This window comes from Amphibalanus amphitrite, unplaced genomic scaffold (genome assembly GCF_019059575.1).
Source record: "Amphibalanus amphitrite isolate SeventyFive unplaced genomic scaffold, NRLGWU_Aamphi_draft 000066F_arrow, whole genome shotgun sequence".
NCBI classification, from domain to species: domain Eukaryota; kingdom Metazoa; phylum Arthropoda; class Thecostraca; order Balanomorpha; family Balanidae; genus Amphibalanus; species Amphibalanus amphitrite.
In genome coordinates, this window is record NW_024881562.1 from 1221881 (window position 1) to 1234213 (window position 12333).

General features: G+C 45.7%; 1 protein-coding gene across 1 annotated transcript in view; it reads right to left on the reverse strand.

Annotated features, from left to right (window-relative positions):
* Positions 1-7929, reverse strand: part of LOC122378833 — a 65235-nt gene extending 57306 nt beyond the window's left edge. The window contains exon 1 of the mRNA XM_043360365.1: positions 7736-7929. Coding sequence (XP_043216300.1) covers positions 7736-7768 — 33 coding nt within the window. The 5' untranslated portion in view covers positions 7769-7929. The remainder of the gene's footprint in view (positions 1-7735) is intronic.
* Positions 7930-12333: the final 4404 nt, after the last annotated feature.

Consider the following 12333-nt stretch of genomic DNA (forward strand, 5'->3'; position numbering starts at 1 on the left):
TCTTTCTATTCAAGAAAGACGACAAGCTTTTATCCATTTCGGTCGTTGCGAGGGGGCATTTGTCCCTAAATCCCTTAGGATCCGCCAATGTTCAGATGTCTTACGTGCACCGCGACGCGTAGCTCCCTGAAGTTGGAATAACACACTTACAATAACACTTAAAGGGACTGTCCCACCTTCAAAAAATTGCTTTGATATACTGTTCTTGTGTTGCAAGACATAGATTATGGGCCCCTTTACACGAAATTGGCAAACATTCGGCCCATAGTTGGCTAATTGTTTAAAAATTCCAATTTAAAGCTTTTGGATCGATTACGTCATATGATTGTTTTTTTATCGGGCAAAGTTTTTTTCCTAGCTGCCAAATCGGTGGCACAAAGTTTTGTTACGCTTCTGCCGCGAATAGTACAAACATTGCGCATGAACTCAGGAAATTGGTAAACATCAACATGTTCAATGTTTATGGAAGGATTGAAATGAAAATTGGAAAATTGAAGCTTGAACTTTGTCCAGAAGAAGGTCGCAAACTGCAAAGAATATCAACAAGGCCTTATTTATCATTTTTAAAAAGTTGTAGAATGCTCCCTAATAAGCAAAAGCAAGATATTGATGTTTGATTATTGATGCTGCCCACAATGTCTTGGGCGCATGGATGATGGAACTGGAAGTGAGCTCCACTTCAATAATCAGACCTAAGAATCACCATGGATATAGCCATGAGCCAGACTGCAAAGTGGGGCAATTTTGTCTAGATTTTGTCAGTGTGGACTCCTTCGTCTGGTGCGGATTTAAGTGTGGTGCGGTGCGGATTTGGTCTAGTGTGGTGCGGATGTAGTGTAGCGGGGTGCGAATTTGGCTTGCTGTGGTGCAGATGTGTAGCATTGTGGGGATTTGAGGTCAGTGCAGATTTTGACTGGCCATTTTGGGGTTTGGTGCATTTTTTGTGTTCTCTCAGGCCTCGGCCCCCTTTGGTGTGAATTTTCGGGCTGTTTGAAGGGTTTGTGTCAATTTTGAGCTTGGGAGTTGGGCCAGTGCTCCTTGGCGACCTGCGAGCCATACTCTGCAGTACTGGCCTGGGCCCATGAGCAAAGTAATATAATATAGTCTGTTCAAGATTCAATATAATAAGTCTGCAAAACACATTCCAGCAATTGTAATTGAAGCAGAATGAATTGTAGTGAACTGCATTTGTATTTTTGTTGTGTCTGTGAAAAATAATAAATATACCTACCTATTGGAAAAATCGTGGCCTTTCAGCACATTTGGCAGAGTTGTGTGACTCTGATTTAGTGGCTCATGTGGAACGCAACGAGCTGCGGAACAAGCTTGAATAGCATTTTGCCTCAGGGCTATCTGCCAGAAACATTTCATCTGCATAAATTTGCCTACAGGCAAGTCTGACAAATTTGTGGATTAACTGGGGTCCTTGTAAGCCTGCATATTAAATTCTAGCCCACCAGCTCAGCCCTATTCTCAGTTTCAGCATTCAGCATGATAACAGTTCTGATCAAGTTCTGATTGTCACCACTGAGACACCAATGGAGTCCTCTGAAATTTTGCCTTTTTATTAGATTATTTGTAAGAGTTTCAGCTACATTTTCATAGACCAAACGTTTCACTCTCAAAGATCTGCGACCTACCCCACTCGTCCAGTAGGATGCCTGGCGCGCAAACAGTCCAGCAGTGAGCTGCCAGCCGGTACGCAGGGCAGCAGCAGGCGGCGGCAGCAACAGCAACTAGTGAACCTTGGACTGCAGCCACGACATGATCTAGGCTAGCATCTATTCAATTTGTCCATGTACGAGTACCACAGCTCCTGCCCGAGGTCGCGCAAGTCAGGGAACTGACCACCTCCAGCCCAGGCATGGTTCACTGACTCAAGACATTTCAACTGACCAGTCAGAGGTCATGTTTTGCAACTTTTATCCAAGTTATTTGTAATTGTAATATTCTAAACTGAATTTTAGGCATGACTTCATTTTTCAAGAGCTACACAGAACACGCCTTCCCTGTACAGCACGTCTATTGTCCTAAAATTAGTCAAATAGTTGCAAGAAGCGACTTGAATGCGGAACCTGCCTGTTTTGAAGCCCTGTTGTCTGTTGGGTGACACTGCACAGAGGTAAGGATGGGGTGTGATTTTGCTGCTGTTTGTCAGGTGCAAATTGCAATATGTGCGTCAATGATCACAAAGTACTCTAAAGGTTTAAAAAATGCACAGCATGGCCTAACAAAGCTCATTACCTAGGTTTTGACAAGCAGCGCAGCGACTGTGGTACAAAGGCCCAGTCCCATGCTCATGTTAGTAGCTGGATCTGCTCCCAGGAAACAAAGGTAAAACACTATTGACAGCTTTAAGATGAAATCTGCAGGAAAACTAAACCATCTATAAAATCTAACATAAGCTTAAAAGCGCAACAGAGCATTTCTGATTCAACATGCAGCACTTCGGCTTTCATCCGCCATCAGCAACTCAGTTCAAAGAATGATACATTACATCACTAAAATTTATTTCAAAACGCCTCAGCATGGTGTTTACACAAACAACAGTTCTTTACTAGGCATGGTCGACCTCAGGCCATCCACACTTCAGCATACAGGGTATTATCAATGTTTAACGGCTCAAGGTTAGTCGTCTTGGATGCTCAGAAATAAAAAGGTGAACATTCATTGTCTCTTCCTTAGTTGTCACCATCAATAGATTGTGGACTCCTCAGAGCATGTCTTGATTATGGAGTTGAAGCAGCAGTGAGCAAATCATTTATCATTTTGATGCTATGATTAATTTTAGAGAGTTGCACACTTGAACTTGAACTTGACACCTGCCATTGATAAGTTAATGGCTCTTGCATTCTTCAGTCACATTTAGGACGGCCTCTTAACTATTTAAATACAAAAGTAAAAATACTACAAGAATTAGAAGACTATTAGAATTAGTTTGGCATATCAATTTATTTCTCCACCTCGTGGCACCGGAACGAATGGGCGCTGTTCCAAGAGGCGTTGTTATTTTTCAAGGTTTCAATAAAAAACAAGTCGACAGATACAGAAACTTCGGAAAAGGCGGTGACGTCACAGGTTTTAAGTGCCAATACCAATACATTGTGGCACTTATTTGCACAGATGTCAAAATCAAACACAAATTTCTTTGCGATGAAGTAATTGCTGGAGAAACGGTTTTCACGGCTCTGATTTTCAAAGAACGCCCATCAAGATGGCTATCTCAACTCAATTCTAATGTTAAGGTGGGACAGTCCCTTTAAACACTTATAAACTTATAACATAATAAACTTATAACACATAAAACTAGACTTACAACACACCAAGTTAACATCCATTGTAATTTTAAACCCGGGTCCCAAAGGTCAGCCGTCAGATCATTGGGTCAAGTTAAATACCCTTGGCTATAATAAAAATACGTTCGTGAGAATCCTACATCCAAATTGCCGTAAGTTTGAAGGCATGTAGATTTCAATATCAACTATCTGCACCACCATTTCGTTCATTTAACATTTTTATACCCTTGACCTGAGGTCAGGTCAGATTCATATCGATAAGTGCAGACGCCTCCTACTTTGAGCGCGCCAAAATTCACGAGACACTTTTCATAAGCAGGGCAGGTCTATCGATCACACCTGCGGCTGATGACCATTGACCAGCTGTTAATTTAAAGGTCAAGCGAGGTCGTACGACGTCAAATCTTTCTTTTGTCGACACTCCTGGTTAAGGCTTAGGTATTCTGATAAAAAGACTTGAGCACTGCGGATGCAATGGTTTCAACGTGCGGCCCCGGCGCGATCGCATCAACTGCTGTGAGAAACATGAAGCACTTGGGTCAGGCATCATTTTGACCTGAGGTAAATTCTTATGTGTGACCTTTTCGTGTCCAACTCAAATTACAATATCGTTACAATAACACTACAGGAATTAGATGGTTGTATTTTTTTAGCCATATCATGGAAAATACGACTGTAAAAGAGCAGCAAAAACGGTAATGCTTAGGTATATTTATTGACCTCTTAGGCCCGACGGTTTACAATAGGTCAAATTTGTCGACATACAAACGAAAGGTCGTTCAATGAACTATCGATTGCTTTTCACATCTTCCTATAGTTCTTATATGTTCACGAACGTTTGGACTGAGCTTGCATCGAATATTGGCCCCACCGGGGAAATCGAGAGAGCGGGCGTGCACTGTGCAGGACTAGTTTTCACATCTCGGGGACGGCAGGCCCGACTGCGCTCACAGTTGGTAAGAATACATTTAGGGATAGATAAGGAGAGTGCGCGACACAAGTCACGTGTGTTCCATTTTGCACCTGTGCACGTGCACCGGGCTGCTTCTATTCATCTCGAGAACAGCTGAGCCGATTGCGCTAAAACCTTCAACGTTAGGGGTCAATCAGAATGGTGCCCGACACAGGCACTTATGGTTCATTTTGCACACGGGGCTCAGGGCTGCATCCATCATATGAACTGTGAACATCTCGAGAACGGCTGAGTCGATTGTGCTCAAATTGGGTTCACTCTTAGCGATCGGTCAGTAGAACGGTCCGCACAAGCCACTTCGGGGTCTCGCATTGCACTTGCGAACGTGCATGCTCACTCTCGCGCTGGCTCGTTTGTCGCTCCTGAAGGCGCATCAAAGAATAGAACAAGCGCTGTTATATCACATAAACCATCACGAATTATGCCTCACGTAACAGATGTCAGATAAGCTTCATGGTGCGTCAAAAGTCTTCGCTTGCAGTGTTTGTCATTAGGTATACCAGACCTAACGATAAGCCCGCTAAGGTCAAAAGACATTCGATCTATGTAAGTCAGTGGTGAGCGGGGTAAATTGAATGCGTTCCTCAAAGTACCTGATAGTTACTTTGAACAGTAGTCGATGGAAATAATCAATTAAAAAGCGTTTAACTTGTACTTATTTCTCTTCTAATGTAACTTTAAGCCAATTGACGTCTTCAGATGTGAGTCCAGAGACGGAGCAATAGGTAGGTAGTAAGTGCGGGTAAGAGTACGCCGTTGGTAAGAGTACGCAACAGCCTTTTTTGTTGGTTGTAAATGAGATAGAATACCCATCTTTGGACCATAGAAGGGACTTTATATGGCGCATCTGCACAGCAACAGGCAAGCATGTTGATGCGTTTTTGTGGTCTTGGTGAGCGCTTATTTGTTTTTGACCATATACTTTTGACGCTGAGAGAGAACAAAAAATTGTGTGGTAGTCATCTGTCCACCATTTTCGCTTATTCTTCTGTATGTCACAAACAGCGCTGTCCGGGAGAGACACTCCAGGCAAGACCACCTCTTTCACCTTCCGCGACCACAGCTGGAAACGGGTAGGCGGCGGTTCGGCTATCGAGCCGCTGCTCTACTCAACAGTCTCCCAACTCAGCTGTCGCAGCTGTCTCCCGCCCCCTTTGCCCGATCTGTTAAAGCCGCGATAGTGGACGGGGCATCAACTGATCGTCGCTGACCAACGGGTTGGTGGGTGGGTGAGTTGTACCTGGGGTACTACGAAAGTGTCTCTGTCTGTGCTTTGACGTGAGTGAATGTGTGAATGCTGTGAATGTTTAGATAAGTAACCGCGGATACGGATTCTGAGCAGTAATCGCCACGCACTTTTAGAATGTGGATCGCTCATGATTGTTCAATACAATACAATACAACATGATTTAGAACATATAGGATTATGGTGTATTGTTACACCACGTCGTTTCTCGAATCTACCGATGCGTTTCCAAACTAGGATATGAAGTTCTCAATAGGTGTCAAGAGCAGCACAAAACGGTCATGCTTAGGTATATTTATTGACCTCTTAGGCCCGACGATTGACAAGAGGTCAAATTTGTCGACATACAAACGAAAGGTCGTTCAATGAACTATCGATTGCTTTTCGCATCTTCCTAGTTCATATATGTTCACGAACGTTTGAACTGAGCAGTGAGCGCGCATCAAATATTGTCCTCGGCAGGGAAGTCGAACGAGCGGGCGTGCACTGTGCAGGGCTCGTTTTCACATCTCGGGGACGGCAGGTCCGACTGCGCTCACAGTTGGTAAGTACACATTTAGGGATAGATAAGGAGAGTGCGCGACACAAGTCACGTGTGTTCCATTTTGCACCTGTGCACGTGCACGGGGCTGCTTCTATTCATCTCGAGAACGGCTGAGCCGATTGTGCTAAAACCTTCAACGTTAGGGGTCAATTAGAAGGGTGCCCGACACAAGGCACTTGTGGTTCATTTTGCACTTGTGCACGTGCACGGGGCTTAGGGCTGCATCATACGGACATCTCGAGAACGGCTGAGCCAACTGTGCTCAAATTTGGTTCACTCTTCTTAGCGATCGGTCAGGGTGGTCCGCACAAGCCAGTTCGGGGTCTCACATCGCACTTGCGCCTATGTACGGCCTTGCTTGCGAACGTGCATGCACACTCTCGCGCTGGCTCGTTTGTCGCTCCTGAAGGCGCATCAAAGAATAGAACAAGCACTGTTATATCACATAAACCATTACAAATTATGCCTCACGTAACAGATGTCAGATGAGCTTCATGGTGCGTCAAAAGTCTTCGCTTGCAGTGTTTAGTCATTATGTATGTACCAGACCTAACGCTAAGCCTGCTAAGGTAAAAAGACATTCGATCTAAGTCAGTGGTGAGCGGGGTAAATTGAATGTGTTCCTCAAGGTACCTGATAGTTGCTTTGAAGTTTGAACAGTAGTCGATGGAAATAATAAATTAAAAAGCGGTTAACTTGCACTTATTTTTCTTCCAAGGTAACTTTAGGCCGATTGACGTCTTCAGATGTGAGAGTCGGAGCAATAGGTAAGTACATACCTTCTTGTCGGGAAGCGTATTTATGACACAGACGTGAAAACATTCAAATGCGCTTTCACGTCAACCGTATATGTATGGCTGAGCTCCCTTCAAAAGGCGAAACGAAACGAATAGTGGAAAACAACATTTGCCTAATCTTGTTTGTATCACAACAGTCATTTGACCAACTTTTCAAACCAGTTTCCAAGGTCACGATCTCAAGGTCAGCTTCCAGTCCCCCCCTCCGGGGGGGGGGGGGGAGCATTCCGGTCTAGGGGTAAGATACTTGCCTCTAGAATCGGCCATCCGGGTTCGATTCCCGGGCAATGCACGTGGCATTGCCGCTACCTGACCGCTTGGAACAGCGTGAGAGTTCCGGTTAGCACCTTGGTCCACTGGATGTGGTGCTTAACCCAAACCAACCAACCAACCCCTCCGGGGGCGGGGGAGCGGAGGGGAAGGTAAATTATACAATCATGGTAGCAAATAGCGACGATAGTCGGTCAGCAAAGTCAAAATCTAAGTGAAAAGGACAAGAATCGGTCGCTGAGGCGTTATGAACTCTCGAGGCCTTAAGCGGCTGGAATAATGATTAAATGTGCTTTTAATGACATGCTTTCGAGGGCAGTGGGTCGTAAGTCAAAGTCATTAGTATCGAAAGCGGTATACGTAGACCACATGCCTACTGATTGTGATGGCTTACCGACGGGTCAGGATGCTGGTCCGCTCTTCAGTCCCTCCTCGCCCCGTCTTCAGGGCCACGGTTATCGTAAACCCCTCCGCCCAATACCCAGACGCCATCTACGCGCACAAAAAGTGAAAATTGCTCCCCAGGGAGGCTAGATTGCGGGAGACAGCCATAAAACGTGCTCGAGCGAGATAGAACGAGACGACACAGAGATTCAGCGTGGAGCTTACCAGCCATGGAGATCGGGAGGCCTCGGTCAACATAGTGCACAACTTTCAGCGATCGCTCGTTTAGCGATTCGCGCCTCCATCCGGCGACAGCTCGCACACAAGCCAACCGCGGGGCGCGGCGGCGCACACCGACTGGAGAAAGTAGCCCGACTGGCGAGCGCCGGTCCCACCGCCGTCCCGTCCGGCCCGCCGCCGTGCCGCTGTGCCAGCCGGTGACGTCACAGGCGGCAGCTGACTGCCGACGCTGGCGGCTCGCCTGCGCCAGATGTCGCGACCTGCGTCGGCCCGGTGCCCGCCGGGGTCGCGAGCGCGACTCGCGCTGCGCGCGGACGGGCGCCGCCGAGCGACCTTGTGACGGGGGGAGGGGGCGGACGCGACCCGCCGTGCGCCGGCGCGCCGCTGCGCATCGTCGCCGACGCCGTTTAATTTTATGACTTCCGTAACGAGAGACGTACTCTGGAAATGGAATAAGAGGAACGCTTTGGACCTTAGATAAGCGTTCGATCATCGATGTCGATTGTCGCGTACAACGCTGCGAGTCACAGCTGACAGCCACGTGTCATTTTCGTTTTTATCATGTTTGTAAAAGACTTGGACCATGGTAACAGTTTATCCCGCATCATGTACTTACTTAAGGGAGCCTAAGCGTTTCTCGTTGGTTTGTTCGCTAATTGTCACTTGCTTCGAATACGACGGTGCCGTTTCTGATGTGTCTACAAGTCCTATATGATTGTAGATATGGCTTGTGACCTATAATTCTAAAGTTCACCCCGGGATGGTGGTCTAGTGTAAAGAAAAGACGTCCGAGATTTAGATGATAGGTGTTCCGGTCACTAGAAGTCAGAGCTTACCTACATTTTCCTATTTCGACGCATTTTGACCATACCTATTGGCAAAATATATTACCTACCTACCTATGTTACCATATTACCTACCTAACTCGTGGAGCACAAGTGCGAGCCATAGCGCTTCGTGGAAAATCCTAAGTTGCTCTTTTGAAGCGTTTCACTAACGTGAGACATGTGTCCTTAGATTTGACCTCAGGACTCAATTACGGTTCCGAGTTCCAGCAAATAAGTTCGCCTAAAATGGTCACGGATGCGGGATGCTACGATTTTTCGTACCCGAATTCTTTTTATCCAACTGCGTCAAATGACACAAGTTTTTGGTTAGGAAACCAACTTGGATGTTGCCCTCACCTCAGGTCAAGTTGATGTCAAAGCCGCTCAATCTCATCTTCGTAGCGTCGCAAAAGATCATGTAGGATAGCATTCCGTTCGATAGCTTATTCTGAGTTTGCTGGCATTTTTCCCACTCCCCAAGTTCATTTCGTCCGAGGCTATTGTGGTGACATTATGCGTTTTAGTGAAACACGTGGTCAAAAAAAGGCAGCATCGGCCCTTCGGGGAATCAGCCATCGATCATGACTCTAACGTAGAGCTAAATTATTATTATAAATATCCGGTAGACATTTTTAATCCCAAGATAAAGGTATATTGTTTAACTCGTAGTTTCGTATTGATGAGACACTACTTGCTCTTCTTAGGCTTTTGTAACAGTTTATACCTAGCATTTTGTCAGCAATTATCACAAGAAACATTTTCCACCCCCCTAAAAGAGTCCTTAGGGGTTGTCTTTTGAAGGAAAGTATCTGGTTCCTACCGAATTAACTTAATTCAATATTATTCAATAATGTCCCTATAGTCCTACATAATAAATTGGACGTTGGTAACAGTATAACAAGTAGCCTGGTCGGTTCCAAGCAATATAGGACGGGCGGGTAGTTTCCTCCTTGGTCCTGCTGTTCGTTCGTCAGACCGCGTCACACCGTTATGAGGTGTCGGTTTTCCCCATATGGATCCCTGGAGTTACCTTGTGGTGATCACGCCATATTCAAACGGTGGCGAATATAACATTTTTCTATTCTATTTTAGAAAGCAACATAAACTGATGTGTTAGCAATTATGCCTTTAGACACATCACTGCGATCTCGAGCGATACGGGTTGCAAAATAGGTATCTAGTTTCACATGACTACATTCCTTTTAACCCGCGCCCCGCTGGGCTATTCAGCCATACGCGCCCTGCTGGGGGGGGGGGGGGGGGCAGAGTCTGCCCCCTGTCTAACTTCCGAACCGATATGGTCGTAGAAAGACGGGGAAAACGGCAATCGAAAGCTCTCAACAAAGCGGATCTTAAGAGCCCATTTTTTTTGCTTAAGTAGGTAAGAGGTCAGGTCAAGGTCAGGTCAAGGGTACAAAATGCAAGTTTCTACAGTATCGGCCTTGCACCGTAGTTGCCGAAGAATGGACTGAGACTGATTGCCCAAAATGTGTTCTTAGGCTACCAAGACAATATTTGTTGCATACAATATCATGCAAAGGTCAAGGTCAAGGTCAGGTCAGGTCACCAAAAACGAAACATACAAAAGGGCATGTGCGACACATGTTTTATGGGTCATTTTATTCATAGAATTCAATAGGCACACTCAATAAGTGATATGGACCACATTTGGATGAATTTCAGGTCGAGGTCAGGTCAAGGTCAGGTCAAGTGAGGTCAAATTTTGAAGTTGGTTGTTAAGGCCTAAAAAGGTGTCTATGTGATGCAGTTTTTCAAGACAAATCGAATGGTGCTATTTTTGTTTCCGTACGAGGTTTAGAACTTCAAAAAAAAATCATTAAAAAAATTATGTGTCATGACATAACATTGTAAATAAATCCCACATTTTTGAACCGATTCTTCTAAAAATTGGTATGTAGGTAAGTGCACATTGAACACTTCTCTGACATTTATTCTGTTTTTTTTTTGGATACACGCAAAATTTTGGATTTTATAATTATTTTCCCAAAAAGTCAGTTTTTTTTAAATGTGGGCCAAAATCCAGAATGTTCAAAAAACCGAGATAGCCATTTGATAGACAAAATAAAATCACGTATAAACGTAAGGTAATGAAGGTTTGACGTCGCTGGCGTAACGCGTTTAGAAGTTTTTGGCGAAAAACGGGAGGGGGCAGATTCCGCCCTCCCCCCGTTGGGGCGCGGGTTAAATTTCGACATATATAAAAAAATTGGAAGCTCAATGTTACCTTTTATACAAATCATTTTATTTAACTTTCTTCCCTGGTTACAAACAACAAAGTCCATTTTCAATGCTAAATTTTCACCACATCCCCCAGATTCGTGTATTTACCATACATAAAAGTATTGTAATTCAACAATTTGGTGATGTACTTGTTTTGCAATGAAGTCTCCACCGACGTCGGCTATACAATGGCCTTCCTTGACGACTCGGTATAGCGGCAGCCAGCTCATTGACTAATCAAAAACTTGATCGTGCCACCATTTTCTCGCGAGGCCGCCGTTGCCGTGCCTCCATTCAGGGTCACTCGCTGTTGCAAGTGAGGGGCGATCACACTGGCCGCACGTGGTAACGGCCGACGACCAAAGGACGTTCGGTCTACTTATTCAGTCACTGACGGACCTGATTGGCGCCGGCGCTAGGAGCGTCTCTCGAGAACAACGCAGATGTGTCAATGATTGTTACGCCCGTACGGGTCGAATCTGTCACTGACTGCATCTGCACGCAGGGAATTTTGGTCTGTCGCCGACCACTGCTGCTGTACACTTACTTACGGTATTGCATTGCTGCCATTGAACACTGCATTAATACGGAAAAACTGTCAGCTGTCACTGATCTTGGTACGGGACGGATCTGTCTCCAACCATTGCACTTCTATGTACAGTCCCACAACGAGCGTATAAACAGGCCAATGTCCGTACGGGACGGGTACGTCACAACCAATGCTTGTATACGAAACGCACATGTCATCTATCAGCACGTCGTACGGGACGAGTGCGTCATGGCGTGGGCGGCGGAACGGGGAGGGCACCGGGGCACCGTGCCCCCCTTTGATTTTGGCATTTTAACATTAGTCCTATGGGCGTTGCATGGAAAGAATGGGACCAAAAGTCGGCAGTGCCCCCCCCCCCTTAAATGAAGGTGTTCCGCGGCTACTGCGTCATGGACAATGTTAGCTTGTATTTGTATTTGTATTTGTATTTGACAGTTAAAACACTCTCCACAGTAAAATGGCTATTCTGAGTGTCGCGTCACGGCTAAAAGAAAAAAGATAAGATACACTCATCAATCACATCAAACAGAACACAATTCAAATCACACATTCATCCTTAAACACGCAAATACAACTCGGAAACAGAGCGTTTAAAAGCTCCCAGAGGGAGATGTCTAATGTCATGGGGCAGACGGTTGTACAACTGGGCTATGCTGTAGAGCAGGCGCCGCCTCCCTGCTTCGGTTCTCACGCGTGGGAGAGACAGATCAGTGTCCCGCCGGGTTGAGCGTGAGCGAAGGGAAGAGTTGGCCAGGATTTGGGAGGACATAGTATCCGGCTCTTCGGTGCAGCGTATTTTGTGGAGGAAGTTAAGAGAGTGGATTTCGTACAACTGACGGGCGGTAGGCCAGCCCAGTTCCTCTCGCACGTCCGATATGTGGTCAAATTTTCTTCGGCCGGACACAACGCGCAGCGCAAAATTGAGAACTTTTTGGAGGCGTTGTGTGTTTTTGTCCGACCCGTTT